Raw genomic sequence first — 24,924 nt, forward strand, 5'->3', positions numbered from 1 at the left:
CATAGTAGGAATATTAATGCATAGCATTTTTTGCCGAATACCCTCACAGCCCGAACCATGCAACGCCCTGAATGAACATAATTGCCAGCGTTAACCCATTTTCTCGCCCTAACATCGCAAATGATACAAATTGCCGAACAAAACTAAAACAGAACAAAAAATGCGAAATATAAAAATATTTCATCTGTGAACTTACAAAAAGAAAATATGGATCTTATACACTTCCTTTCAAAAACAAAGACGCAAAGAAAAGCCAGAAAAGTAACCACGGAAACACGAGTAAAAGTACTGAAAACGGGGCCAACCTCGTAACTCCCTCCATTTGCACAGAAACGCAAAATTGGCTATGCTAAGGCCGCTAATGGATATAATGATGTAAATTTACATAATTGGGGAAAATACAAAAGAAAACTATAAAACAGTAACATCCGCCAACGTATATTTGACTACTGATAGACAAATATGGCTATAAATATTCACAATGAACACGACCGGTGTGACAGTGCTGCCAAATATCTGGCGATTCTTGGAATTTCTGCACATCTTAGATGCAGAGCATCTGATTCACTCGCCTTGTCCCTCCGGCGTCGTCGTCGTCGGCGGCGGCGTTGTCCACCCCTCCCCCATTCTCCTCGCTGCGCCAGCTGCGCTCTCCGGCGCTCACCCCCTCTCCTCTCCGATAGCGAACACTCTCTCGCGAGGGGCATTGGATTGGATTGGATTGGCTTGGCTTGGCTTGGATTTGGATTGGATTGGATTAAAGTGGATTGTGTTGGATTGTGTTGCGTCATAGCCGCGGCAGACGCGCTGGGGCCGGCGCTTGTGCAGTACTCTCTCTTCCGCGGTTTCTGCTCCTTCGGGCGCGCTGCGCATATAACCGGTGTGCCGTTCTCCGGCGAAGCAACATCCACGCTTGGCTCAAACACCTAGAGTCCACGCCGCTTTACAAGTACGCCAACGTCGTCATCGACTGGGACCGGCTTACGCAGTCCCCTCAACGTTATGCGCGCTATAAAACGCGGTCCCTTCGGCGCTCCGCCTATGCGTCGCATCTACACAGGGGTTCCCGCGAGGGGAGGTGGGAGTTTTTTATTCTAAGTAAGGGTGCACCCACTCACCCAGGCATCCGTACTTGTGACGGCGTCATGTCCTGCATTTGTTGAAGGCATTCCCGTTTATTAACGCTCTTTGTAACAACCCCAAACCTAGCATGAAAATTCAAAGAATGCAATACGATATCAACAGCGCTGCTACTCACCAAATCAGTTACATGGGTAAATTGAGTTTACCTCGCTTCCCAGTGCGCAATTTCTTTCACAGCGACAGAAAGCAATTGTGTGCTCATACTTTGCAACATGAGTATTATTCGTTGGCTTCGACAATCTCGCCTCTGAATTTGGTGCCTTTGTCGGAAATAGTCGCGTGCATCTTACTCAGCAGGAATTCAAACAGTTTGAAGATATACGCACCTCCGTGAGTATGTGATACGGTGTGAGCATGTAACATATCTAGGGTTCAAAGTACGGGGGCAGGCTTTTTGTAGCCAACTCTCCTGGTGCTCGCCGTCAAATTTATTTTTGCAAATTAATTAATAATAATTATGTAATAATAAATGTATTAATTAATTAAATAATTGTCCGCCATTGGGTTTTCTAGAGGTTTGTGAAACGCCTCACAATACATACTTGCGGGTATATAGCGCTGTGCAGGGCTTCAAAACACGCGCACAGATTTCACGTCATTAACTCACCCAGTGCTGCCCCTTTATAAGGGTTATATGTGTAACCTTTAAGTGTAGGAACTGAGCAGTCATCTATTAGGAAACGAACATCCGTAGCAGCCGGAGAAAACTGTAGTGCGGACCAGTATTTGTCTGCTCTCCTCACGGTAAAGCTTGTTTTTATGATTGCGCAAGGAGTTTCGGCAGGTAAGACACTCATGACATATATTGAAATTGTGCGCTCCGGCCCTCCCCCCCCCCCCCCCCTCTCCATCTCCGGAAGAAGGTAATTTGGTGGTGGGGAATTCCACGTTACCAAGTGAAAAAGGCCGCCGCCATGACAGGGCAAACGACCGATTTTACACTAATAACGAAGCTCATGAAAGGAACACCGTGAACTGTCATTCAGACTGACTGCATGTCGGTGCAAGCGTCGGCAGGCATAACGAAATATCCGAAGCACGATCATTTTTCGCCAATTGGCAGCCATTGTCACGTATCACGCTGGGACGACGGATGAGTACGCCGTGACACAATGGGGTTCGCGCAACGTCGCCGCACAATCGTCGCTGCTATGTGGGTGCCGCGACGTGACCTCGAAAAGATCGCGCAATGCGACGCCGCCGTACGACGGAAACGTACACATTGAATGAGTGAGGGCGAAGGAGGCAGAGAGTGGAGTCGAGCGGCATCGCCAGCGAGGCGGCCCTGAGCTCTCTCGTTTCTGGTGGGCTGGCGGCTACTGCCACTCCCATTCTGTTGCGACGCCTCTGCAATTTACGCTCTCTCCCTCGCACCACCTTCTTACTCAATAGCTACCGGCCGAGCGCTTCAGTCTGCCAGTTTGTTGCTTCGCGGCCGCCTGCCTCCGAGTGGCTTGAAACTTTCCCGCGGCTCCCGCCTGTACGGTCCCACGAAGTGAAACTGTCAAAGCTTTTGTCCGAGTAGCAACACCAGCAGCCATGGCGACACCGAAGCCCGAAATCATGAAAAAATACCTGGAGCTGACACAGCCGGGGGATGTGGTGTTCTGCACGTACGTCTTCGTCGACGGCACCCTGGAGAACCTGAGATCTAAGGTCAGAACGTTGAACTTCGAACCAAAACATCCGGAAGGTAAGAACCGTTTTCCGTTTTTCGTCTTTCTCCTATTAGCGCAGTAGCTTGGCGTCACCCGGGTTTTGTTTTTAAGCGTGGTTTATAAGAGTGTTTTGGTATGACATAGTGGTGCCTTCGTAGCGGCCAATGACGACTTATTTAATATTTATTGAATGGTCCCGATACTTGCCTTACAGTGTTTTGGCTCGTTAAGTTGTAACCGCCTGGTCACGGCGTTCTTTAGGAACCCATCCAATCGCTATCCTAACTAGGGTCAAATTTCTTCGGAACGTGCTAATACGTAAGAACTCTTTGCTGAGCACCCCAAGCAGAAGCCGCGTAATACCTTGTACATGGACAAAAATACATATTTGGCCAAGTTAAGAGTTTCAGCTTTAGAGCAGACTAAATTTAGATTATTTGTAGAAGGAAATGAAAAAAAGTAAAAATAAACACCTGGAACTAAGACAACTAAGCAGCCAAGAATGCTTTAACGAAAGCAGAAACTTCTGTCTCATCTACCGCCCTTACACCATTCATAAAACATAAAATAACGTGCAAGCCCTTTAAGCAGAATAAAAAAAATTATAAAACTGTATCAACCCTGTAATTCCTTGCATTTTCCTACAAATGCATCATTCCCGAAGTTGGCAATAGTGTAAACTTAGGTTATTGGTAAAAAAAGCAGGAAGAAAAAAACACACCCATGGCCAAACAAAATGAAAAGCCCTACAATATAGTCCAGTATAGCCCATCTCGAACTAGAAGCGACGAAAAGTAGTTCAATCTAGTGTAGCCAAAATAAGTGGTAAAGATTTCGGGATGAAGAGAAGCAGCGAAGAAAGCTGACGCATTAGCAGGCTGTTATCTGAATTTCTGTACATTTTGCTTTTTTTTACTTACGCAGGGTGCCTTTGACATGAGAAGAGGTCATATGATTGATATCAGTATCAAAATAGGGGCGTCGGAGACGCAAGAGATAAGTGCCCGCATTCCTGCCGATAACGCGGTTTAAACGCGTAAGCATGAGATTCTTGTAAGAAAAAAAAATGATAGAGGGGCAACCGCCAACTGTTGCTCATTATAAAGAGAGCAATCAAAATTTAGGGTCGGGGTTTTAAGCGCCGCATTTCGGCTAACACGCGCGGCACAAGGGGCGGCTAACGGGTAGTTTGTAGGCTGCGTGTGGACCTGTGATGTGAGCCGATATCTCGTACACACCAGGGCTGTAAGTTTGTTTCGCATAAAAAAAATACATCCGACTCAGTCTAGAGTCAAACCCCCGCTTCCCCGAGCTCCCGAGCTCAGTCGCTCAATGGCCTTGGGACTGAGCCACCACGATTGTGGTAAAATAACGCGATGCGACATGTGTCTCAGGAAGCAAAACTTTTTCGCCACTGCAGCACACTGTAAAATAAATCCTTAGGTCCAGCTTCACCGCAGTGCATTCGATTAACAGATATACGCAGCCAACAAATGAAATTGTGAATTACAGCAACGTTCATACCATTTAACTCAAAAATGTAATCTGCGCTATGGCATCAAGCAATGCAAGCGTACCGTTCTGCATCGGAGAGGATCGCAGCGCAGATTTTTGAGTCAGATAGTATGGACGTTGCCCTCATTTGCGAGATTTTATTTTTGGGTGGAATGTGGATAAAACTCGCGCGCATGAAATTTTGGGTGGAACTCGCGCGCATTGTGGTTCAGCTGAAACCACGGGATTGCCTTAGAGATGAAGGGTATCACAATGCACTAGCACCGGTAGCAACGTACCACGGAGCCACCCGGTACTGGTGGCTCCATGGTGGCTCTCTGGCGGCTCCATTGGTGGCTCCATCGAAGCTCGTCGCTCCATTGAAAACAATCGAAGTCTCCCGTACGCACCACGTAGTGCCAGTACAGGAAGCGTGAACGAGGGAGTCCCCACGGCTTGCATCGGTTGGCAAAGCTGACCCAGGCGGGGCGTTCAGTTGCACGTGGTGGGTCGGCCAGCGGCGCTAAACCACGCGCCCTGGCTGTGCTCCATGTGCCAAAATAAGTGAACGCTGACGGAGAAAACTTGCTGGCGGCCGTCCGCCGTGACGTGAGTTTGGGTGCGTGACGGGTCGCTGCCCTCACGAGGAAGGACACCATCACCGGTAGTGCGCCCGTTACGGCTTCGCCTTGGATTTCTGCCAGCAGTGTTGGGATGCTGCTGGGACCTCTTACAAAAGCGGGTGGTCGAATGGAGCCACGGTCATCATAAGCGGGGCAAAAATGGAGCCCCTTATGTGAACCATCGGGGAATGTGACGCCAGTGGCGGCGACGCCTCGTTGCAGATTGTCCCCGATGGACGTTTTGCGGTCTGGGCACGTACCAGTGGGGGGATGCCGGCGCCAAGTCCGAGATGTACCTCGAACCTGTGGCCCTGTTCCGGGACCCATTTCTCAAAGGCAAGCACAAGCTGGTGCTCTGCGAAGTGCTCCAGCACGACGGCACTCCACACGGTAAGCAACGGGGCGTGCTTCACAGCGAGCACAACCGAGAATTCTGGTCGGAAATGTGAACTGCTTATTACTCGATCTTGTAAGAGGGAGGAACGGTGGGTTGGGGGGACAGGGGGGGGGGGGTGTAGAGACAGGTTACTAGTCACCTTGGACTACTGGTCAATCCCTGTTTACCTGGACTACGGCAATTATTCGGGCTCTTTTTACATTGCCAATTACACCCTCACGTGGATATGGAACCTAGTTCATGATCTTAGCGTTCTACGGGTTCGGTTGCATCTCCTTCAACTCACTTTTTCTGCGCACGAAGATAAGTGACTTCGATGTTGCTGAAACCTTCTGTCACAAAATTGCTACTACATTGCGGTCATTAAAACAAGCTGTTGGTCAAGTTGATGCATAATTGCTGACGTGATGCCCACAATATTCAACTTCGGCCTGTTAAGCACTTTATCGACACACTTGCGATTCCACTTACTTATATATTTATTTTTATATTTATATATTTACTTACATATGCAACTAGCAAAATTAACAGTTTTTTATTAAAAAAAGGTGATAAATGATTTCGGGAATCACTGACCCATTAACGTTCTACCATTTCGAAAGTGAAACCATGAAATTTTGTTCTATAAGTTAGAACAGTATGGTATAAGGTCCAAGCTTTAATTTTGATAAATTCGTTTTTATCGTGTAAAAGCAGTGCGTTCGAATGAATAACTTCAATTAGACTGCAAGACATACCGTTTGCGGCGTTACTCAGGAAAGTATTTGAGGCTCATTATTATTTAATCTGTATGTTAATGACATAATAAACCTTGAACCCAACGCTCGTTTTGTGATACACGCGGGCGATACCAGTACTTTTCTGTCGGGTGAATCCACAGATTTATTTTCACGCGCTAACGCATTGTTGGGAAAACCAGCAGCCAACTCAGACGCTAAGTTGTTTGAAGTAAACATCTCAAAGTCAAAAGCTGTAATTTTCTGCCTGAAAAATAAACCTATAGATCCACACATTCCACTCTCCTATAAATCCCAAGCGGTTGCAATTGTTAAATTTTTTAAAACACTGGGTGTTGTTTTCTAAGAAAATATGCTGTGGGATAATCACGTACACAGTATAAGGCTAAAAGCTTCGAGGACTAGGGGATTTATTCACCGTCACAAATAGATCTTGCCACAAAAAGTCAAACTGCTATTGTACCGCGCTCTTTTTTGCTCTTACTTAAACTATTGCACACTTGTATGGGTAACAACGACAACCTCAAATCTAGACAAACTAGCCATTCTTGAAAAACGGGAGCTTCGCATTGCTCTTGGCTTGCCGTACAGGCATACAACACAACATTTACTTCGGCCACTTGACATAGTAAACATGTTCAACCTGTACAAATACCGCTTAATCCGGAAATACAAACGTGAAAAAAACAAGATGTTTAAATTCGCTTTCCGGTCTAGCAAGCCTACAATTACACGAGACTCCATTGCCACAGCGCCGTTAACCCCATTGGACATTACCCCCCGTCCGTACAAACTTTGGTCCTGAACTCCTATCCTATCAACTACCCACAGCATAAAACACAATCATTGATGAGGGTATTGATATTGATAATTTTTCACTGTCATTTTTGCGCAGTTATCTTCCCGACAATGCACGTTGTGCATAAGAATATAGGGTTCATAGTTATATAACTTTGATTGCCTGTTTAACAAAAAGAAAAGCTTGATTTGTTTTAAGAATTTGTTCATGAGTAGTCTTGAATTGTTTGCGCGTATGCTGTTTATTTGCTTGATTTTTGTTTTTCTTTTCTTTTTTTTTCACTATATTTTTTTCATTGCGCAGCGCGTACTAGAATGTCATTTTTGTCACTTTTTTTCTTTTTTACAACGCAGAGCGTAGTAGAATGTCACCTTTTTTCTGTTTTGTACTTTTTTTTTCTCCTACGCAAACCGTAGTATAATGTGAAGCTCTGCCCTCTAGTGCGGTTTACTGTCGCTGCCAGCTGTAAGGGTGGTGGGAGCTCCGTCAAGGGATTTTCGATTTTACTCCCACCTCCTACATCACTTGTATTGATAGAAATAAAGGCTATTATTATGATAGCAAAATTTTGCGCAATACCTAGCTAACGCCACAAGGAAGAACGGCGAAACAAGCGCTCGTCTTGTCCCGTCGTTCTTCCTTGTGGCATTGTCTAAATCGGGCTCTAAGTATTGAACACCGCGGTCATCTCCTCCGTCCGATGTACGAGCAGTGGACCTCCTTCAATCGAACAGACCTTACGTGGATGAACCTTCCTCCTTTCCGAAGCTCGGGGCTGTTCTGGCCTCTGTTTGGGCAGGCTGACAGGACAGCTTTTCTGATACGGGCGGGAATCCTTACGGAAACATCTCGCATTATATGGAATTAAAAACGCATGGAGGGTCATTAGGTTACGCGATGCAGACTGCGAAGGCCTGTTTCGCCGCAGTCCCCCGGCCCTTCTTCTTCCCTTAAAATAAAAACGGTAGCCAGCCCACGCCAGTTGTCCTTGGCGGTCGTCTGTGACGGACGCCACCCAGCAAGGAGAAGGCGGGTCTCGTCGAGCGCCGGGCCGCTTATGCATAGCAGAAACGCCCTTGGACGAAAGACAGCTCTCCGTGCAGTCGCGGAGATCATGTTGCCACCCCCGCGCGGGCTCGACTCACGCAACGCTTGCCAACAACGCACGCGTCCAAGCTGCGTTGCTGAATCGTCGACGCGTCTTGATTCCCGCCGCAGTTCAACCTTAGTGTGGAAAAACGAGTACAAATCTGCATGTTGAACTCGGTTGTCGCACGCGCCCTGAATACCGCAGGTTTGAACGAAGTAACTTGGTAATCAGAACCTACAAAGAAAAGTGTAGGAGCAAGTGGGATTAAAAAAGGGACCCCGACATGCCCCCGCGGGAGGGGCACGAGTAAATGCAGAGCATTAGCGGCGTTACGCGCGTGGCGGTGGCGATGGGTGTTGTAATGGTGGTGGTAGGGTTGTTGTTGGTATGATTGGGGAGAGAGAGAACGAGACGAGTATTAGGTAACGTCAAGTGTTATTATTATTATTTATTTGCGGTAAGATAGATGGGTGGATTAGATCTTTTCCCAACGAACTCAGTAGAGGGAGAGGAGGCGGAGAGAGAGCGCGCTATCACGCCACCGTCACGCCACGACGCGCCCGCAGCTGCTGTTGCTACGGTGCTTGCAACGCCGGAGCGCGCGCTGCACCTGTTGTTGCAAGCGTGTTGAGGGCGAAGAGGAGTGGGGGAGAGGGCACAGATGCCGTGGTGCGGACGCCGAGTTACGGACGCATAACATCGTGAGTTAAAGAAATGCTCTGCATTTAAAAAAAAATTGCCGTTACACTTACTTGGTGCACTGTGGGCGCGGTTAGAAGAAAGTTCGCATCAGTTCGAATGCCACAAATACCAGTTGATCGCCGCTGGGGGCTGTGTGGCAACTAGAGGACCAAATTTGCTCTAAAGGGCTTCCACAGGTTTCTAACCTGCGTCAGGCGAATTACACATTTACCCCTGAATTTTTTTACTTCATCTCTCCGTTTTGTCGTCCGCCTACCTGCGGCTAGCGTGCGATCACAAGGTATACACGCAGCGCTACTTATGTTGTCCACCTGCCGTACATACTTCGCACTCCATGCTCTGCTCGATGCCTTATTTTCGCCCTTTCTTTTCTACCAACTGCCCTTCCCCTTCGCGTCCACCAATCCATATGCAGGGCTCCCACTTTTAGGCGTTATAAGTAACATCTCCCTCTCCATGCCTCTCGAAATAATGTAGATTATTTAAAGGAGGAAGCAGCGCGTTCGGAATAAACGCAAAGAAGTTACTGGCAAACAAGCGCTTGGATTGTCTACATCCTTCTTTTATCCCTGCGAACTGTTTATAGTGAACTGTTACCAACTTGTCGAAATTAACATCACAATGTGTTGTTGACACCCGCTTTCTACTCTACAAGTAAGGGCTGGAAATAAGCTTCGGGTTTTATCATTTCTTCTGAGTCGCAGAGGTAACCTAGTCTTGGTCAGTTGCGAGAGTTTCTCCAAGAAATCATACCCCAAGCTAACTCTGCTTTCTTTGATACAGCTTCGGTTCGCATTGCACACCAGTACAAGGTTAGTGTAACCCTTTTCGTGTTACAGTATTACCTCAACTACGCTAAGGAGCTCATGGAGGGTTGTAAAACACGCATTAAACTTGGCGCATAAATCTCTCGCGGGTCCCTCAGACCTTCTTTCAAGGAAAGAGAAAGGGCCGGGTGGCTGAGGGGAAGCAGACCTTCGGAGACTGCGTAGCATAACCCTAAACGCGAGACCGTACAGGGAATACAGCAGCGCTGTTATGCAGCATGTTGAAGTTACGCATTAATTTTCTCGATTACCTTTTAAGCAGCGTACGTTAAGCGTCCGCCACGAAATGCGGTAAGTTGCACGACAAAGACTGATGCCCTACGTACGGTATCCAGTCTACTACCCGCACCACCGAGCTTCTAGGACGGAACGTACGGCTTTGTAAAGACAACTGCGTTGCATTTAGAGGTAGAAGTGTGAGGGCCACGCGCGGGTAGAAATTTCGCAGTTAAGTAGAAAGTTCGCCGCAGCTTCGTGTAAAAGACAGCGGTGTTATAGCGGTGCACCTTATGAAGACATCGTGCTAGGAGATAGAATTATCGAGCGGCTAGAGTTATCTTTGTGTTGGCGTTTTCCTGGAAATGTGCTGGCATTTTCTTTGTGCTGGCGTTTGTGTTGGCGTTTTCGTGGAAGCTTGCGAGCCGTGTCAACGATATCGCTGGCCCATAACTAAAGGTGATAACCTTTTCCTATCTTCATTTTATTATTTCAGAAACAAACACGCGTCACGCCTGCGCACAGGTTATGAAGAAAGCAGCCAGCGAGGAGCCTTGGTTCGGCATCGAGCAGGAGTATGCGCTTCGAGAGAAGGACGGACGGCCACTGGGCTGGCCCAAGGACGGTCACGTGATAAGACCGCTCGGTAGGCATACTTCACGAAGTCTTTCTCCTGAGATGATGTCATCTATAGCCTCGTGGAAACAGTACGCAGCCGAAGACGGAACAAGAAAAGGGGTTGATAAAAAGACGTATAGAACAAAGGGAGACTAACAACTGTTTAATTGCGGAAAATGGTTCCCAGACAGCTTATCGAACGCCGTTTTATCGATTGGCGTTTTATCAAACCCTTACGTCCGTTTTATTGAAAATGTGGTTTTGCGGTTTTCATTGTAATTTTCGGGATTTATTTTGTTTAACTGTCCATCGTATTAACCTAACCTGCAGTAAGCTTCATTATACATTGTCTCTGCCGTGCATTACACACCAAACCATGCCTATACTTTTGACGCGTATTTCCCGTGTTTTCGATCGTGCTTGCTTTATTAGCATTTTTACGTGCGGAGTACCTTAGGACCGCGCAATGTCCGTCCGTATCCGTGCGCATAGCATTTACAAGCGCAAAAAATCACACAGGCACCGGCAGGATTCGATCCTGTGTCTGGTAGATCAGACAGAGTTGGTGTCAGTCGTCTTACCCATTGGGCTACGAGGTACTAGAGCACTGCACGGGCCTGATTTTGAGGCCCTAGTCCGGCCCGAGCCCGCTTTGTGAAGCCCGAGCCCGACCCGGGCCCGTAACACTGAGCCCGGACCCGGCCCGGGCCCGGGCATCCATAAGTGAGCCTAACGCGGGCCCGGCCCGGGCCCGTCGTCTTAAAGGGGTTTAAAAGGGCACGTAATTTAGCTTACACCGTCTGCAGTTCACGCCACATCGGCGTAATAATAGCTCGTATTCTTACACGAGAGTCACCATCACCTTTGATGACCAGACTCTCGGTCACAAGTTGGTATTGCTGAAATTCCTTGCTCCTCATTTGAATCGACGAGTATGTGCGTGCGTTTAAATATTTTCCCTGCAGTGGTTGTTAAGCGGTGGCGCTTCTCTAGCATGCGAGTTTGATTTCCAGCCACGGCAGCCACATTTAGATTGGTTCGACATCTAAAACACACGTACATAGACATAGGTGCACAGCTCCAGGGTGTCTTAATTAATTCCTTCACCGCTAGGGCATTCCTTGTAACCGTATCTATGATTTGTTACACACCGAAACATAAAATCTTGACGAAGTACATGAAATGTCATTAAAATTACAGTATAATGACTATCAGACCTAGCAAACCACGTTTTTAAAACAATGTGTACAACTAACATCAAGAAGCGCGTAAAGGTAAACTCAGAATATTCATTTTTATGCTCTTTTCCACACTTCACGTCGTAACTATTAACGGCCGGGCCTACGGATTCAAGCCCGAGCCCGGCCCGGGCCCGCCGATAATCGACTTCGGGCGGCCCGGCCCGGCCCGCGGGCCGGGTTACGCCCGGGCTTTCAGGCCGGCCTGGGTCCGTGCAGTGCTCTACGAGGTACGATTCCCAGACATCCCAGAGATACGATTCCTGGAATCGTATCTCATTCACGAATTCCAATCTATGAAATCGAGGTTAAATGAAAGCGTTGGCGCGCTGGCTTTCTGGTCGCACTGATCGCCTCTGTGTAACCTTTCTACTGCTGTTTACGTAGATATATTTGTGTTTGCATTGGCCCGCGTGTATGTGGTGGCTCGGGTGCCCCAAATAAGCATTTTTTAGCATTTTTTTTCATCTTAGCTTTGGCATTAGTCTCACAAATGATGCTATCTATACCACATTCCTTACGACCGGCTGACTGTTCAAATGTTACTGTTTTATTTATGACCGGCTGACTGTTCAAATGTTACTGTTTTATTTTTTTTTCGGTCTGCATTGTATATTTTATACTGAGTCCGCTGTTCAGTAGAACGTTTGTTTTTCATTCACTGCTCTTTTTCCATACCAATTTCCCGTTACTCTATCTACCTTTTTCGTGCAGCTGTCACTGTTTCTGCCAGTGTAAGTGACCTGTCACTTAGAAATCCAGTTAGCCTTGATATGCAATCAAATGTTCATCAAGTGTTCTCGTTCTGCCCAAGACAACACGTGTCACCATGTTTACCGTGATTGGCTCCTGCTGCTTTATAAGCCAGTTTACTTGCCGTTTGTTTTTATTCTGACGTAGGCTTGCCCCAAGCCGAAACGTTAATACTATTTCGTTCGTTACCCGTTAGTATATACTATTGTAAGGCGAGGGATGACCCCACACCAGTCGGCAGCAGTACCAGAAGTCTGGGTTTTAATCCGCGCGTCGGTGACTCGACAGGCGAAGCCACTAGTGACGATGATTATCTACAGATGATGATTATAATGGGTACGCACAGATGAGAGATTGGCCCTACGAACTGACGGCGATTGGCCACAGCATATATAAGGGTCCTACAGCGAAGCAAGTGCTCATTAATGTTGAATGCATATATATATATATATATATATATATATATATATATATATATATATATATATATATATATATATATATATATATATATATATAGGAAAAGAAAAACTTCGAAAAAGGTAAAAGCACGGTTGTTGCCAACGTTTAAGCAAAGAGACTTGGGGAAGCAAGTCTCTTTGCTTAAACGTTGGCAACAATGGTTCTTTTACCTTGTTCGAAGTTTTTCTGTTCTTGTGTTCCTGCCATCTTCAAAGTTCTAATGCTCCCTATATATATATATATATATATATATTGGAAAGAAAGAAAGAAACTTTCTTTCTTTCCAGATTCTTTATCTGTTTCTATGACCCACCACAACCTCCCCTTTGCTTTCCGAGGTTTTCTTAACTACTACCCTTATTTTCTGTCTTATTTCACGGAGCCCCTCATTTCTCATTTTCTGATTCGCTACATGCTTAGCGAGGGCCTCTGTTCTGGCAGTCTTGGTGCCAAAGGGAGCTTAAGAGGGTTCAAGGCTGGTCGACCACTCTCGACATGTCGTAGACACTCGAGTCACGCACGGCCCGGGGATTAAAAAGAAGGTCCCCTTCACCCCGTGTAGTCCGAGTGGCGCTGGCTACCACCCCCAAGCGCAGTAAACAAAAATACGTAACATAAATACCCCAGAAAGTGGAGGGGAAAGTAGCCCCACCGGTAGCGTCGTGGTCATCGCACCAGACCGGTATTCATGAGGTCGTGGGTTCGGATCCCACCAGGCGGGCATTTTTTCTCCACTTTATTTCTTTCCAAATTCTTGATCTGTTTCAATGACCTACCACATCCTCCCCTCTGCTTTCCGAGGTTTTATTTCTGTATTATTTTCAACGAGCCCCTCATTTCCTATTCTGACTCGCTATATATATATACAGTTGAACACGGATATATCGAATCATTGTCTATATCGAACAGTGCAAATATCCCCTTGAAAATCCCATGCAAAATTATAGGGCTGTTGTGCGCGTGTATCGAACTCCTGATCACGGGCAAATTCGATATATCGAATTCCGCGCCGAAGGCTCCTCTGAAAGTTTGCGTCCTCTGATGGGGTGGAGTTGATGATAATGTTGACTCATCGCAGGCGCTGCCTGGCTTGGTGAGACAGAGGCGGCGTCCGCGGCATTATGTCGCTTCGATGGCCTTCAACAGCTGTTTTCACGCTAGCACGAGAGGCAGCTCCATGATAGCTAGAACGCGGATAGTGGTTGGGGCGAAAGGACATAAATGAGCAAAAGAAATTGACCGGAGGCACTCTTTTTCTGTGACTGAGCTGTTTGGTGGCTCGTGCACGGGGACCGATGCGGCGTTGTATGTTTGTTTTGTACAAGGCATTTATTTCGGAGCAACGAAGGCGGGAATTCGTCGGGTGCAGGCTGCTGAAAAGATGTTGGTTGAAAAGACGTTCGGAATTCCTCGCAGTAGTTTTGAGGGCGATGCACCCATCAACATTGACGTAAAGGCGAATGCAGCACAACCCGCCCCGGCTATTCCGGAGCGTGTCGGGTGCAAAGCGACTTCGTTGCACGCCTCCAGATGGGGGAGGTGTTCGGTTCGGATACTGAAGGTAACGGCACGCAGTGCCTGACAACGTTCCCAACCGCCTACTGCAGCCGAGGTTACGTCAGCGTTATTCGCCTTTGTTGCGGCACAGTGTACAGCGTTGATTTTCTCATTTGTGTGTGTTTGCAATCTTGAAGTCAATTTGGCGAACTCTACGACGCAGAAGAAAAAAAAGACATTTCAATGATAATTAAAGTGCGGTGGTCATCATGCTGCGGTTCGAATTTTCGTGCTTTGATGGTCAAAGCGGTAAATTACCGCTTACCACGACTTCAGCAAACTGTGCGGAGTTGTCAGATAATCTTCAGATAGGCCTATTTTATATATCGAATTATCGATATATCGAATTCTTTTACGATCCCCTTGGAGTTCGATATATCCGTGTTCGACTGTATATATATATAGCGAATCATAAAAATGGGAAATGAGGGGCTCCGTGAAAATAAGACAGAAAATAAGGGTTGGCAGTCAAGAAAACCTCGGAAAGCAAAGGGGAGGTTGTGGTGGGTCATACAACGAGATGAAGAATTTTTTTAGTCGAAAAGAAAGTGGTGAAAAAATGCCCGCCGGGTGGGATCCGAACCCACGACCTCCAGAATACCGGTCTGGTGCGATAAAAAATTCTTCATCTCGTTGTATGACCCACCACAACCTCCCCTTTGCTTTCCGAGGTTTTCTTGACTGCCAACCCTTATTTTCTGTCTATATATATATATATATATATATATATATATATATATATATATATATATATAGGTAAAAGATAGGGACAAGAAGATAGGGGAGTGGGTCAGGGAACAAACGCGTGTTAAGGACGTAGTAGTAGAAATTAAGAAGAAGAAATGGACGTGGGCAGGGCATGTAATGCGAAGGCAAGATAACCGTTGGTCTTTGAGGGCAACATAGTGCATCCCTAGAGAAGGGAAGCGTCGCAGGGGGCGGCAGAAAGTTAGAAGGGCAGATGAGATCAAGAAGTTTGCGGGGATAAATTGGTCGCAGTTAGCGCAGGACCGGGGTAATTGGAGAATAATGGAAGAGGCCTTTGCCCTGCCGTGGGCGTAGATAGGCTGGTGATGATGATGAATAAAAGATACAAAAAACTATGCGGTTAACTTGTTTATGTTTATTAGAAAATTGTTTATTAGAAAATTTCTACTAAACAATAAACAAGTTAACCGCAAAGTAGTTCATATCTTTTACCTGGACGTTTCTAAACGTATCGTATATATATATATATATATATATATATATATATATATATATAGAGATAAGAACAACTTTGCGGTTAACTTGTTTATTATAAATTAGTCCGACAGTTTCGGAAGTGGAACTTCCTTCCTCAGGGACAATCCCACAATTGTCCCTGAGGAAGGAAGTTCCACTTCCAAAACTGTCGGACTAATTTATATATATATATATTTATATATATATATTTATATATATATATATTGCTGAAACGTTGACAACAATCGTGGTCGCTACCTCGTTCGAATTATATATTGTGTATAGGGGCTAACCGAGAAAGGAAATGGCTAAGATATACAGCCAACAAACATGCGTGCATCTCCGTTTTTTCTTTCCCGTATCTTTGTTTTCTTGTGACCTTTTTACGTACGGTTTCTCCGGCGGCGGGACACGAAACAAATTGATATTCCTTTTCCTTTTAGGCCCATACTACATGGCCGTGGGTGCCGACAATGTCGTCGGGAGACAAATATCAGACGCGCATTTCTTGGCCTGCACTTACGCGGGAGTCAAGGTAGCCGGAACCAACTCCGAGGTCGTCCTTTCGCAGGTAAGGCCGTGAGACGGCCTTGTTTGAATTCCTCTGTTAGACACTCCTAGTGTTCCACCCGTCGAGCTGACACGCCTCACCATCGTTTAATTCTGCCTGCTTAGGGAGTCCCTGCTGTGCTAGCTGTTAGGCTGACGTAGCTCACCGTTGTTTGTATGCTGTGCGGGCCATTGTCCAACTGCTCACTCATTGTCTAACCTCACTTGAAATGCTCTCCATGTATTGCTATGAGGATCGCCAAAAGTGAACGAGAAGACCGAATACAGATGCAGTATGTTTTGCCAAGTCCCAAAGTTGCTACGCGCTGATGCGCAGAAAAAAAAACGGAGAGCTTTCTTCAGCATTTAAGTGTGCATGAGATGGTACCGTTAAATTTTAAGCATTTCTGACAGTTTTAACGATTTGTAAGCAACGAATAGTGTAGGAAAACACACTATATTTATGGAACGACTTGTTTGTTCGTGATAAAGTACGGCAAGTGGCGCCCGTTTTTATGAAGAAGGCGGAAAGCAGAAAAAAAAAGAATAGAAAAGAAAAGAAACGCCCATGTGTCGATATTTCGGGGTTCATTAATAAAAACCTGGAAGTTGTCTGAATTAGTATCACTACGCTCGTTATAACTGCAGTGTAGCCTCGGGGCGTAAATATTCAGAAATATGAATTTTTTTATAGATTAATACGGGTAAGCAAGCTACACCTGGGCTTTGACGCGCTCGTAATGGAGGGCTCCGTTTGTATTTTTGACCACCTGGGGAACTTTAAAGGGGTACTGACACAAAATTTTGAAGGCGAGATAACTTCGTAGATAGATTGGTGTGAACACATATACATCATCTGCAAAATATCCGCGGCGAATACAGCCTAGAACATATTTAAAATCAATTTTAAAGTGTGGGAAACGCAACCGAACAGCCAGCAGAGGACCACGCCCAATCGACATCCCGTAGATATTACGTAAATAAACAACATCCAAACACGTCACGAGTTTGTGTTTGCCGCTTCCGCACTGCCAGAGTTTTTCGCCGGCTCGCCGCTCCAATCGGAGGGCCGGAGGGCGGAGCTTCTTCTCTCGAGAACGAACGACCCGATCGTTGGCGGCGGAGGCGCCGGGATTTCGTCAGCTCGTCGGCTACAGCTGGCCGCGACCAAAGTTCTACAGCGATCCCAGGCACTCTGTTTCTATTACTTTTTATTTACATTGGATGCGAAAACGCGCCGGAGACACGAAAAGCCCACTGAGCGAGCCGCACGGTCGCTGTGCAGGCGGCGGCCACGGCCGCGAAGTGGCCCAGGCCGGCGCAGGTAGCTGAGTGATAGCTTGTTACCGCTGCACGAAATTGTCCCCAAGTCCAGACCATGGCAGCTTATATGAGAAAGGAGTTAATGATGCCATGGCGGGTTGCATTAAAAATTGTCACCTGCTACGCTTACGAGAGCGGCAATCGAATATCCGCCGCAGTGCTAAGCCGAACACATCTGTAGGTGGACCTGTAGGCAGACCGGCCGGCTGCTCCCAGCGCGCGTCTTGCCACCCACGGTCTCGAGCGTCGCGCGCCGTTCTTTAGCCGCGGTAGCATTTGCACTCGCAGCGCCTCGGTCACGTCCACGGTCGCATTTTAATTAAGCGGCTCACGAGATCAGTACGTGAGGGTATTCGCAGAAACTGCCGTCGATGCGGATTCGACAGTGCTACGTCAGGTCTGCTCTGTGATATCCCTCCGACGGTCACGTGCTCAGCTTTGTTCACACAAAATCCATCGTTTCGCGGCACCCGCTAAACCAAAACTGCGACTGGCCGCATTGAAAATGCCTCTAATTAAACAACCGTCGCACGCTGAAGTAAATGAGGTTTATACAGGTTATAAGTAGGTCATTAGCTACTTATCGCAGCAAAAAAAAAAAAAAAAAACAAGATGCAAAATTGTTGTGTCAGTGCCCCTTTAACGTCAGCACTACAGCGGTCATGTTCCTTGATATGGTTCTTGTACCGGAAATTTCACTGCCTCTATTGATATTTTGCATCAAAGTACGCGATATATCAATATATCACGCACGCACGCATACATGAAGATAGGCAGGCAGGCAGGCAGGCAGGCAGGCAGGCAGGCAGGCAACCACCGGATGACCAATGCCGCGTCATTCGATTCACCAACTACCAATTGACCACGTCTATGGATTCTTTACACCCCCTCTGCACCTTCCCCGTTCTGACGAGCCCATGTTGTAAAGATAGCTTGTTTTACATGAATCTTAACTCACTGCTCAAACATGGCCTCATATGTCTCTCAGTGACAATGGACCCATTTGACATGCGTTTGGGCTACTATTCCTGGGGATATTTACGTGCGCTGAAATCTCAAACTCACTCACTCACTCACTCACTCACTCACTCACTCACTCACTCACTCACTCACTCACTCACTCACTCACTCACTCACTCACTCACTCACTCACTCACTCACTCACTCACTCACTCACTCACTCACTCACTCACTCACTCACTCACTCACTCACTCACTCACATCAATGGTATTGTATCAGCTATTACCCCAAGTATCCCCTATCATAATCCGCCTTGTACCACTAGAATCTTAAGTTCCCCTTCTGCTCACTGATGTTCTGTTTGTATGTATGTTTATGTTTATACTGTACAGCTTATGTATGTCTATACTATGCAGTTAATGTATGTAATACTAATTTGTATATTTATACTATACTGCTAGAGCCAGAAAAAAAATTGGGTTTTTCAGCTTTGTGCTTCAGGAAGACATTGAAAGACCACACCCTCCATGGTTAGCCCTTGCAGCGCCGTAAGCAGTGCATGTATGGACAGGTGTCTGTATACAGAAACGCAATTATGTCGAATGACTTAGAGGCCGATCGTGCGCAGTGGGAGTACCAAGTCGGGCCACTGGAAGGCATCGCCGCCGGCGACCACCTGTGGATCTCCCGCTACATTCTGCAGCGAGTTGCGGAGGATTTCGACGTGTTCGTCTCCTTCGACCCGAAGCCCTTCGAGAGCAACTCTCTGTGCGGCTCTGGCGGCCACATCAATTTCAGCACCAAGGACATGCGTGGACATGGCGGCATAGAGTAAGCCTGCACGACTAGGTTTCTTTTTATCTTCTGCGTCGTCACTACTTATCTCTATCCGTTCATTTCCATTCCTGTTGGCGAGTTTCGAGGTCACGGCTTTGTTTATCACTAAGTTTGTTTACGCCATTTTTGAAAAAAAAGTAAGAAAGGCTGCACCCGTGCGTTGTAATATCGGCGGACTCTTCGGGGGATATAGCTGCGACATCGTCTTGCATTGTAAAGCTTAACGATAAATTTAAGATTAGTTTCCTTCACATCTTAGTGTCCCTTTAAGTGCGATGAAGCAAACATCATCAGAGAGGCAAGTGGAGTCTTTTTAACGTACGCTATTCATTATGCCTGGGAGCAGTTGTCCTTTGTCTGCGCACCTGAGATCCTGGCTGATGGGTTAACGTGCGCCAGAATATTTGGTGTTGTACTACTGGCTTCAAATAGTGAAGGTAAGGATGTAATAACTTGAAGCTACATGTGTTCAATGTGCATAACGGTTAATTGGGGTCGTAATGAAAACGGGGCTCGGTCATTGGATGACAGCCCGTTAAACGGGTGCTGGAAAAACCATTGGAGAATAAGGCAAGAAAGTTTGATTAAATTGACGAATAACGGCACCGGGCAGGAAGTAAAGTGATAGTGGGATTACTAATACAGGCATGCGAGCGCTTAGAAGTGACAACAGCATTCATACTGTATATTACCATTAACGACCGACAGCACGGGCATCTTTAGGTTTCAGTGAAATCAGGAAATATGGGCGGTGTTATTTATCGCCTCCCACACAAAAGCATTCTAAACTGCTGGTAATCCGATTCGCGTTATCGGGCTTTTTTAAAGGCGCGACAACGGGTGTTAATTTCATATGGTCACCTCCAAATGAGTACAAAAATATGTCGAACCAATCACTCGTTCATGCCTGCTCCAAAACGTGTGTGGTTCGTTGTGAAAATAAGCACTGCTTGGAGCGAAAATCTATGCGAAGTAGTAGCTCTCCCGGTTATAAAGCAAGGAATCGTGCACCGAGCCACAAAAAATTGAGAACGTATAAGAAAAGGCTGCTGATTCCGTAACTTTCGCATGTCAGTGAACACTCACTCGTCCGTGTTCTAGATTTACTGAGGCGTCAGCAAAAAGTTAGTGATGTCCACATCTGGTTTGGAAATGAAAATATTTTTGGACTGCGCGCATGCGCGCTTCCAAACGTACATGCCGTGAACGTATACAAAAGCTGTCGAAACTGTGGTTCTCTATTCGCTCACGCCACAAATCGCCCGTGCTGCCCTCCTTTGGTGAAACCATTTATTCCAGGCCTTACTAAATGGCCAGGCCGCCGCCGAATGGCGCCAGTTGCCCACGAAATGGCCAAACTGTTTTCATGCTCCTTGCGGAAAGCTTCGATGTTACGGTTATGAATGGAAGAAACTGGCAAACATGCCAAATGGTCGCTCTCTAACTGCAGGTATATGTAAAATTTCCAGTTATTCTCACTGTGATCACTGTATCTTAAGAATTCATATCCAGACTCAATCTTCTTGCCCCCGTGTTCCGAAAATGGGTTATACATTCTTTGCGTTACTCTAGTGTGCGTGGCGCTGACGGTTTCTAAACTAAGTCTCCTCAGCTCATTGCGGATATTAGTTACGCTCCACTAGCACGCTACATCAATATCACCATGTTGACTGGTTGTTTTTCTGGTGAAATAAAAATAGCTCGCGTAACTGACAAAGGTAGTGACGTTAATAACATAAACAATTACAGGCCTATTTCTGTTCTTCCAATTTTTGCCAAAATTGCCAAGCATGTCATTAACAGGCGTCCATGCCAGTACCTTGAAAACAATAATGTCGCTTTTAAGCAAAAATTCGGTTTACAAAAAGGCAAAACCACTCAATATATGCTCTACTAAACATAATTGAAAACATCCTCCACAACATCACACGAACTGTTAACTGTAGGAATCTTATTAGACTTTAAGAAAGACTTGAACTGTGTAAAACATGATATATTGCTTCAGTAATTACAGCTCTATTGTATCAGGGGCATGACATTCAATCTCGCTAGGTCCTTCCCTAATAACCGACAGCAATATACACTAGTAAACAGCTTTGAATCCGAAAAAGGTACAATTAGTACCGGTGTACCTGAAGGTTCATTATTAGGTCCTGTTCTCTTTCTGCTATATATAATTTATATCGTGAATATACCCTGTACGACAGATATTGTAATCTATGCTGATGACACAAACGTATTTTGTTTCACGAGGAAATCTTGCGGCATTAAAAAGAAAGCAAACATATGGCTTTTTCAACTGGACAGTTAGATTTGCTCAAACTAGCTTAACCTAATGTCACTAAAACAAATTCTGCCATCTTTAAAGCCAAAGATAAGCCATGGTAACAAGCTGTTCGTTCACATTCAAAGGGCATCAATTTGCTCGCGTAACAAGATTTCTCCGAGCTATTCTCCACGAGTACCTACTTTGTTCACATCACGTAGATTACATATCTGCCTAAATTTCTTGTTCAAATAGTATCATAAATAAGTATCGAACCTATCTGCCTGTTAAAATTAAACTAAAACTATACTTTTCACTTGCTTATTCCCACTTGAATTATGCATTACTTCACTGCGGTACGGGAACAACTACCAACCAAAGTTGCTTGCACTACAAAAGAGCAGTCTGGGTTATAGAGAATGTACCCTATACTGAGACCACCCGAAGGCTTTTCTACAAGCATTGCTTCATCACGATACCACAAATTTGCGCAAGAAAATTGTCCGTGTAAATCAATCAAAAACTGGTGAAGGATAATGTGAAGGTAAGTAAGTTTGTTTTCAAATTCTCAAATATGCAAATTCTCAAGTATAGTTGAGAAAACACGGCATTTATCATATTCGGTTTTGACAATTTCAATGTTCTAAATTTCGTACCAATTATGGTGTCCAGACTTTAACATCTGGGATACCGCGCACTTTAAATTTACGCCCCACCATTTTGTCCTCAGCAAACGCAACCATATCAAATCACAAGGTAAAAAAAAGAGTGTTCAGGAAATTCTAGCTTGTGAAGACAAACCGGTGGGATGATTAGGTTCCCGAATTGTGTTGAAATGGTTGCTAGCTCTCACTTGTACCGTTTATTTTATGTTTAATGAAGGGAAGGTTTGTTCTTGCTTTCACGTTTCCAACTCTATTATGTACACAGTTTCGATTTCATTTTTTATTATTTTTTTGCTGGTATTTTATTTTGCATTTCTGTAATGTCGATTTTGTTTTAATTGTTTTTAAGGCAAGGTTAACCTCTGTCAGGTGTTTCAACACATTTTGCCTTCCTTTCCGCAGTTTCGCCTTTTTGATGTAAAACTGGAAATAATTCTACGGTTTGAAAAAAAAAAAGCGTTTACTTCTTACTGTGTGATTCGTATCATTGAAGAACTTGAGGAAGAACGATTATGTTTACTCAAAACGCGTCATCGTTGGCACCCTATTCTTTCAGCGAAATAGAATAAATTAACAATTTTACAGTTCATTCCTCCGCCGAAATATTAATAAAAAAGAACATTTCGAGCGTTAATTAACGGGTTATTAGTCATGGCGCCGTCGAATGGTTTGCTTTGCTATAAATATGAATAGATGGGAAAAATATATGCAAGCGAAGTGCAATCAAAACAGCCTTTCAAGAACTAGCGAACAATTCGTGTTTATTTTGAAGTTGTTGTCTTAATAAACACCACTGCGACACAACTGAACCTCCCTCCTCAACATTTCAGGCAAAGTAGGAGGAATAAAGAAAGAATAAATTTTATCAAAACTCCTAGTTTTATTTGATGGCGCCAATTGCAGTGAGGGCTTCCCTGTGTCTAGAAGTTCCTGGGCGAACCTAGCCCTCTCGCTCAGCTGGCGGTGGTCGTGAAAATCTGGGCTGGCCGGCATGCTCTTCCGCTATTCAGAAGTAAGGGTCGGGATGGGAGTGAGGAAATGGATGAGGCAGCCGTGACCAATTGTGTTGCAGAGAGCACATGATTGGAGGAAGAAGTTTACGGTGGCTGGGCACGAGTGGATATCGTGAAGGGGAGTGCCGCGGGGGCACGTATTGGTTTGAATGCGGCGGTACGTCATTGGTTTGTCAGTTTGTCGTGACGGTGGTAGGGTTTAACCAATACGTAAAGCTATTCGACTATGAATGCTACGCATTACATGGAATTATCCCCATAGGTGGTTCCAGCCTCAATTTGCCCCTGCTGCCATCCTTTTAATAACCAATGTGCGCGCTTCCTTCGCTTTGCAGGCACATCCGGAGAGCGCTGAAAAAGCTCGAAGCCAACGCCGCCGAGCACCTTCTAAAATACGACCCGCGCAAAGGAGCAGCGGCTAACCAGCGTCGGCTGACGGCAAACATGCTGGCTACGCCCAACGAAAGCTTCGTCACCGACGAGTGCTCACGCGAGGCGACCGTGCGCATCCCACGCCTCGTGTTGGACACCGGTGCCGGCTACCTCGAGGACCGGCGGCCCGGAGCCAACGTCGAGCCCTACCGAGCCACAGAAGCCATCGTCAAGACAGTCTGTCTCGGCTGATAGGACCGGAAGTAACGGACATCAATCCGAGAATTTGGTACAAATTAACGTTAAAAATAAAAGATATTTACAATTTATGGTAATCTGAGTGGTAGCGAAGGCATCCTTCGGGCAGCACGGTGGCAGCCAGAACGAGATGCAGCATGCTGTATTTTCCGCCGGTGACGATAATCTCATCACGCTGAACGCACTCCGCCCGTGCCTCGAAACTGGGCCTGACAGCACACGTACCGGTGAAAGTGATGAGAAAGGTGGAACCCACGCAACGACGACTGTTTTCTACTTGTATTTATTTGAATTCCAAGTTTGAGAGGAAAGAAACCTCGCATAGTCAGTGATAATTTACCGCAGAAAGTTGCTGTAATTTTTATGGGAGAGTTGAAAAACGGCAATTCCTCATTACCTCTGTTTATGAAAGAGATTTAAACGGGCTACTTGTTAGTACATTGCGGACAAGCAAAGTGCAACGTGTCATCAAGAATTCAGATGATAAATGTACTTCAGCGCCTTTAGTAGCCTGCCGGGCCAGCCGGGCGGGCGAGAAACACGTGTACACACAGCCAAGTCAAGCCGTAAACATTGTTAGTTCTCAGAAACGCAGACTCGTCTTAAGCATATTCTCAAACGGGGTAAACTGCGCAAAGGAAGGCGCCACATAGAGAGAGGCGCAGTCCTTGTGTACCTCTCAGCGCCTGTACTTGTGTACCTCTCTCTGTGTGGCGTCTTCCTTAGCGCAGTTCACCCCGTTATGCACCAACAACAAGTCCTTCTAAACTTCGTCTTAAGCAGTCGTCTCCGGGCGTCGCGCCATACAGTGGGTGCTGGACTGCGTTCTACGCATCTCCCATTTTTGGAGTCGCTATGCCTGGTCGCAGGTCTGAGGTTGTCTTCAAAGCATGAAGCTGGAAGTAAAGCGTTGCAGGGACTTCACGAATCATCCGCTGCGCGATTGCGCGTGGGCAGTACCCGCGCGCCTGGTCTATTGCGCACGTGGCTCGATGAGTTGTGCGTCACGGTGCTAGGTAGCGGTGCTTCGTAACATTGGGCGGGATATCTCCACGGGCGGGATTTGATTTTGGTCAAATGCGTGCGGTTGCTCTCTAGTTTCTCTGCATCTGTAGAAACCGAATACGACCGAGATGTTTCTG

General features: G+C 46.0%; 1 protein-coding gene across 1 annotated transcript; it reads left to right on the forward strand.

The window, feature by feature from the left end:
* Nucleotides 1-2,438: 2,438 nt before the first annotated feature.
* Nucleotides 2,439-23,853, forward strand: LOC144173902 (glutamine synthetase-like). The gene is made up of 6 exons (XM_077702230.1): nt 2,439-2,836; nt 5,141-5,308; nt 10,183-10,332; nt 15,982-16,109; nt 19,000-19,202; nt 23,488-23,853. The coding sequence occupies exons 1-6, from the start codon at nt 2,683-2,685 to the stop codon at nt 23,774-23,776; spliced, it is 1,092 nt and encodes a 363-aa protein (XP_077558356.1). The 5' UTR covers nt 2,439-2,682; the 3' UTR covers nt 23,777-23,853.
* The last annotated feature ends 1,071 nt before the right edge of the window (nt 23,854-24,924 follow it).

Source organism: Haemaphysalis longicornis, unplaced genomic scaffold (genome assembly GCF_048455015.1).
Source record: "Haemaphysalis longicornis isolate Haplotype H1 unplaced genomic scaffold, Haemaphysalis longicornis Haplotype H1 scaffold_3, whole genome shotgun sequence".
Lineage (NCBI taxonomy): Eukaryota > Metazoa > Arthropoda > Arachnida > Ixodida > Ixodidae > Haemaphysalis > Haemaphysalis longicornis.

Excerpts from the sequence above, each read along its gene's own strand:
- LOC144173902 (XM_077702230.1), top strand. The coding sequence starts at position 2,683 with ATGGCGACACCGAAGCCCGAAATCATGAAAAAATACCTGGAGCTGACA. Across the intron at positions 10,333-15,981 it reads TCACGTGATAAGACCGCTCG|GCCCATACTACATGGCCGTG; the intron begins GTAGGCATACTT and ends TTTTCCTTTTAG. Across the intron at positions 19,203-23,487 it reads CGTGGACATGGCGGCATAGA|GCACATCCGGAGAGCGCTGA; the intron begins GTAAGCCTGCAC and ends TTCGCTTTGCAG.